Below are 6,618 nucleotides of genomic sequence, written 5' to 3' on the forward strand. Positions count from 1 at the left end.
GTTGATTTGACTACAAAACATAAAGGGTGTACCTTGTCGGTAAAAGCCATCCTGCTCTCTTGAAAAGCTGTGGCATCCAGAGTACATAAGCTTCTTATGTGATCTCTGCTTCGGTCCCTTGGATACCTGAAGCCGAAGTCCACGAGGTTTCAAACAGAAGGCAAAGAGTGCAGGTTTGGGGGGCGGCCTCTTTCCTTGGTACCCATTTGATGAACCCTGCATTCTGTTTACTGCCGATTCCCATTCCTGTAGCTGCTGAGCATAAATCTTCCACATAACAGGCTGAAAATGATAGAAAGTAAAGTCAGAGGGAGCTGGACTGCGATGATACCATCTGGTAAGATGAGAGCATGATAGCCGAAAAGAAATGCAACAATCAATCCTTTCCCTGGAAGCATGGGCTTATTTGCAGCCATTTAATGAACCGTATTAGAAGAGAAACTCCATATCGAGTTACAGTACACAAAATATAAGCTACCGCCTAAACTATTTGAACTAACCCGAGAATGTTTTGCTTTAATCGATTGGTGCTGTCAAAGATTGGAGCCAAAAACAAGCAAAATTTCCATTTTGGAACATTATGTTAGCACAGTGCTCCATCAATGGCATAGTTGGAATAATTCGAATAGAAGTAAACAGACCTACATAAGCATAAGAAACTACAGTTTACAAAATATTAGTTTGTAGGAAGGACCACAAAGGAGCCAAGGCATATATATATATATATATATATAACTAAACATCCCGAAGAACATAGAAAACAGATTCTGAAATGCTTACTCGATCTCTGTTTTTGTCATAAACCATCAACATGATGATCAATTGATCATGTACAGGAAAGTAAGGCAAAGCTAACAAGACAAAACAAAGCATGAGAAGACATATAACCTGAAAATGTCGAACAAGCGGCATTCCCTTCTTCTGCCTCTTGTCATGCCAATGATCATGTATCACTTCAGTGATGTCCAGCGGTACATTATCCACATCTAATTCCTTAATCTGATCAATGGTGAGCGCACTGCAGTTATGGGTATGTGCAAATTTCTCAAATTTGTCCATGATCTTCTCAAACAAATCCTCTGTTAACTCAGACATAGTGTTGTTCTTATCTCGCTGAGACTTCCTCCATCCTGAAATCCACTCTTCATCGTCACTATCCATGTCATATATCAAACGGGATTCGTCAAGGGCCATTTCAACATCTGGTCCGATATGGCAAAGATAATCTTGGGGGCGCACAAACGATACAACCTCATTATCATCATGACCTTCAACCAAGCGGACACCAGGGATTGGAATGTTTTTAACAGATGCAGCTCTGATGTTATGACTATAGCATTCATCATGCATTTGTTTGAAAATCGACCACTGGCTTCTGTCAGGAAATTCTAGGTACCATTCAGGGCCCCCTTTCCACAAAATAGCATGCGTATAGCGGTTAGTAGCACCAGGCTGCAAAACTTGAGAAACTTTGTGAACATACTTCTTTCCTTCAGCAAGCCTCACACAGATACTTCGGTCACTCTGCCCATCGGTGTCAATTCTGATCTGAGTATCATATTCCCTCCATCCTCTATCACCAACTGTTACCAGGACATTTGCAACACAAGCCAATGACTCTGGGCTGCTCTCCCCACTTCTAGTATTATCAGGAAGCCTCTTCGAACCGTTAGTCTTGGCGATGTTGTGAGGTTGTATCTTGCGGAAATGTCCTTTATGTTTTGATCCTAATTCATCACTTCTAGGAGAAACTGAGTATGAAACATGGGTTCGTGTTTTCTTAGAACCACCAGCACTGCCAGTTGACATGTTATCTTCTGGCCATAATTTTGAACCATCTCCAAATGTGCGTGATATGGATGTAAACCTGTTCCGATGGTAGGACGTCCTTGGGGCAGTTGGTGTGACACGACCAATTGGATGCTCATTCAATTCCTGAACCAAGTTAGATACAGGCTCTGTGGCTTTGCCATCTTTGCTAAGTAACTCATCATCCAGAGCATCAGATATCTTATCTTGAGGAATATCCATGGAAGGGTAACTTTGTTTAGATTTCTCTGGAGAGTTTGTAACATTATGATTGGAAGAACAAAGTTTGTCACCAGCTATGCAAGTCCCATTTTGATCTGGCAACCTTCTGCTTATCACATTGATATCACCATCACTGTTGTCACAATCCAGACTTGCGGTACCCGTCTCCAAGGAACAAGCCTGCTTAACCAAAGCAGATCCATGTTGTGAAATAGACTGCTGATTCTCTTCTACAGAAATTTCAGAAGGAGCCGCCTGGTGAACTACAGCATTGGAAGTCAAGTTGGTTTCAGTGAGCAGCTTTAGGTGATGACGTGCAGCTGCCACGTCCACATGATTTCGAGTACATTCACTTTGATTATCAAGACAAAATATGACAGGATCAGCATCAGGATAATTAGATTCTGAGCAGAACTGAGGTTCCTGAACATCGGAAGATAAACTCTGCCAACAGGAAATGTAGTCAGTAATAATTTCATCTGGTAATGGCTGGAGACCTAAAATTTCAGCACAAAATACTTTGATCTGATGCACTCAAACTTACAGACTAAATAATGGCATGTCTAGAAAAGAAATAGATAGATAAACTGGATAGTAATCAATAAAGGTCAACATTTTGACAAATTTTGTAATTCCAACTGACAAAATAAGATGCTGGGCCTAGGTTTCTCCCGCAGATATTCTGGCTTGTAACTCCACAGTGACTGGTACAGCAACTAACTAACCCAACTTGGGGTGCAGCTGACTACTAATACTAGCTATTAATCAGCATATTCTCCCTAACGTGCAAACCATGGATAGTAGTTATTCTTTTATGTTTCTATTATAAAATCCTGGCATGCAATACCCATAATCAACCAAAAAACATGATTTTAAAGTCAATTAAATCTGCACAGATAAGGTGAGTTCTGTACCTTCGAAAAGAGATTCATTGAAGTCCGGACATTCTGGTCATTTCCACTGATGAATTGTTTGATATCAGCGTATGTGCAGTCAACTTTAGACAGCTCCCTTTTCAAAGAGTGATATCTGAACTTTGCTTGCAGGTTCTTCCATTCTGTCTTGCCAATTCCAATGAGGCTGAACAGCACAAACACTGCTTGGCTCCTACCATGCAAACCAGATATCTGGAATCTGACCGAGGTGCATGGCGCTTCTGATTCATTAAAAGCATTCAGCCCAGAATCCTGATTGAAGCTTCCGACAAGTGAACAGAAAAGAAATACTGCTGATCTTAAGCAAGTCTCAAGAAGCAAGTGTTTCAAACCTAAAGTACCATCAACAAGAAGTATGTCCAGACATACTGTAGGCCATAAGGTAATCAATGAACCATGCTGAGAGTGAAAGAAAGTACTGGGAAGCCAAGCACTGCAGGCTTCAGAAATTAACTTGTAAACAGATTTAAGTGGACGGCTTAACACCAATATGACATATTTCACTGGAGCACCAGTTTCAGTATCAGCCTCCCTGCCGTTGGCTGAAGCAAGAACCACCGCAGAACTTGATCTGCTTTTCAAATGTGAATCATGTTCTGGAATGTTGACAAAACCATTCCTTCTCCTGCGAAATCGCCTCCTATAATAAACAAAGCGGAATCTCCTTTCCCGAGGTGTAGTCCCATCGTTATGAACTTCTGGGCCCCCATTTGCATGTAAACCTCCTGGTATAGCACCATCAGAGCCAAAGAATCCCGGGTTGGCATCGAATGAGTTTGATAACACAGGAAAATTTGGGTGACCAAGAACTGTTTTGCTGATGCTACTGGAGGTACCAGATCTTGCTTGGTTTGATTGAGCCAACCATGAGATGACGGGCTCTGACTCGCTTCCTGAACCGTTTCCATCCATTCCTTCTCTCTTCTTCCCCTCATAGTTCACCTTACGTGCTTTCCTTGAAGTATTATTAATACACCTCCTGCGACCTTCACCTGGCAAAAGGAGGAGCTTGATTCTCTCATTTTGAAGATTGATCCATTCTTCGTCCTTATCATCATACTTGACATGATGCCTCTTTGTCACAGGGTCATATTTCTTGACCAGGCCAAAGTACCAGGTCTCATCAAGAGGCCAAAACACCCTGATCCTCTCTTTTACAATGGAAAATGGATCCAGATCATGAGGGCTGACTTCATAAAAATGACGACGTGGGCGACGCTTCCTGAATGGCCCTTTACCATCACGCTTCCGTAGCAACCTAGAAGGACCTGCTACATCATTTTCATTCTTGTATGGGTTGTTCAAGCGATTAGAGTGGTGAAGATTAGATTCCTTTGATGATCTATCTGGTGATGACATTCTGTTCCTCAATGGGTCATCATGTCTATTATCTGATAGAGAACAGAGCATCATAGCAGCATTTTCTTCCAAGCTAACATCAATATGCCCCTGCGCATGCCCAGCACTATCCTTATCAACATGAACAGGTTTGGATGGTTCACCTGGTAGCTTTGGAACCAAGAGATCATTTTCCAAAAAAGACTTTGTTGTGATGTCCTGATCATGAGTGCCATTCTCAGTTTTTGGGCAACTGACAAGGTCATCGCCACCAACTCTGTTCTCCTTGAGCGCCCTTGGTTTCCTTACCCTTTTCCTCCTCATGAAATGGGCAGGCTTAGAAATGCCATTGGGTTGAAGCACATTACAATCACCAGCCCCAGTCTCGGCACTGACATTCTGGGGAAGCTTCCTTAGTTTCAGGACGCCGCGAGGCCGGCTGATCAATGCTGCAGAAGTAACCGAATGCTCGGAGCGGCCATTCTTTTTCCTTGACAAGGAGCGTGGACAGCCGTCGTGCAAACTGTCCATGCTCCATGTGGTGTCACTCGAGCCGGATCTTGTTGGCTCTGGACCATCAGCTTCCAGTCTGTCACAACTCAAGCTCTCACGCTTCCTCTTACTCCCTGCAGGAGAGGGAGTGCTGGAAGAGGCCTCCTTGCCACCACGAGCATCCGGCGTGCTTGGGCCCGACCCAGATCCAACCGAGCCTCTCTCAGACAAGGTCTCGTCATCTCCATCTAAACCCAGGAGTGGCTCGGGTGCAGGGGCGGGCTTAACCTGGGGCATGGGGGTTCAGTTGAACCCCCAATTGTCTCCCTCGACAAGAAGCTGCTCCACGCCCGGGCAGATCGATCTTGCTCGCCGGAGAACGGGGACCTAATCGAAACCATGCATGGATGAATCAGATTAACCAAAAACAGGCTACAGGGCAGGAAACAGATCGGCAACCGGCCGGAATGGAAAGAAAAGAGCGGCCTTTTCCTCGTCCGGCCACTGCCACAGCAAACAGGGATCAAGAAACGCTCTCCTGGGACAATCCGGCCGGGGAAAAAAGCTAGGGTTCCATACCAGGAGCGGAGGAGGTCGATCCACGCCAATCAAACGCCGGCCGTGGGTTCCCCTGGCGCCCCTCCGTGTCCTGGGGTGCGGGCCGGGGTTGGTAGGTGGAAGAGGGGCGAGAATTTTGGGTGGAACCGGCGGGGAGGGAGGCCGGAGGTGGAGGTGGAGGAGGAAGAAGGGGACATTGGGGAAGGGGAAATTTTCCGAATCAGTCCCTGTATTATAGGGTCGGGGACAGGGCCGGGCGGGTCACGTCGCCGGGTTTCTCGCACCGTCGGATCGCGATCGGACGGCTGGGATCAGTGTGGGAGGGGAGCGTGGCCCCTGGCGGAAAATAAAAAGCGCCCCGTGCGGTGGTCTTTGTTTTCTGCTCCTTCGTCGGCCGGTCGGTCCGTCCGTCGTCGCCGCTCCGCCACACACGACGGCGCCACCCGCTGCCCGCCGGCGGTCCCCCGTGACGCGGCCTCCGGCGCTCTAGGATCTTGCAGGGGCTGCCTCGTCCTAAGCCCCGCACCCCCCACCCCCACGCACCGACCTCCTCATCATCCCCACTTCAGGCCACAGGATGCAGCAGGGGCTTCGGCAGCAGGTAAATCGCCGCTTCAGGGGCTACGGGTGGCAAGGCCAGGCACTGGTTGCCGGCAGGTACTATCATATTCCGGCCAGTTCTGCTCCTCGTGGATGAATTTGTTGACCCTGTATTGATCTTCTTCTTAGTGGCTAAGATATCAAACTGATGGCTAACCTACCAGGTTTGCAGTGTCAAGCTTCTATTTTTATGTCTAGAGAAGATAAATTCGGCTTTCACGTCATATGTTTAGAGTATGCAAGTAAATTTATGATGACAACAACATGCCTGCTTCCAATTTGATCTCACAACAAGTTTGCAACTGTGATAGTTTGGCAAAGCTAGTATCCATGAATTTTTCAGACTTTGAATAGTAGTAATGAGAATTACATATACCTCTGCTTTCTTCACTGCAGATAAAATCCGTTAATCACTATGTTTTTCTGACCTACTATTTCATAATTTATGGATTCAATTGCCTGTGTTGGCACTGGTTTTTCTGAAGTAGATTTCTTATGCTCTATTGCTCACTTGTTAACACTGATATAACTGCAAGAATACCATGGCAAAGGCAACAAGTGCTAAACAATGTGCTTGATCATTATACTACTTTCTCCTTTGTTTATGGGCAATTGGCTGTGAAGCTACGGAAAGCAATTTGCTCAGATGAAGAATATTGGTATG

At 45.6% G+C, this 6,618-nt stretch overlaps 1 protein-coding gene across 1 annotated transcript in view; it reads right to left on the bottom strand.

The window, feature by feature from the left end:
* The window catches only part of LOC119275173, a 6,822-nt gene extending 1,276 nt beyond the window's left edge, over positions 1 to 5,546 (bottom strand). Inside the window, exons 1-4 of the mRNA XM_037555977.1 lie at positions 5,376 to 5,546; positions 2,946 to 5,183; positions 889 to 2,475; positions 29 to 282 (exon numbers count right to left, since the gene is read on the bottom strand). Coding sequence (XP_037411874.1) covers positions 29 to 282; positions 889 to 2,475; positions 2,946 to 5,093 — 3,989 coding nt within the window. The 5' untranslated portion in view covers positions 5,094 to 5,183; positions 5,376 to 5,546. The remainder of the gene's footprint in view (positions 1 to 28; positions 283 to 888; positions 2,476 to 2,945; positions 5,184 to 5,375) is intronic.
* Between the last annotated feature and the right edge of the window lie 1,072 nt (positions 5,547 to 6,618).

This window comes from Triticum dicoccoides, chromosome 3B, assembly GCF_002162155.2.
Source record: "Triticum dicoccoides isolate Atlit2015 ecotype Zavitan chromosome 3B, WEW_v2.0, whole genome shotgun sequence".
Classification (NCBI taxonomy): Eukaryota; Viridiplantae; Streptophyta; class Magnoliopsida; order Poales; family Poaceae; genus Triticum; species Triticum dicoccoides.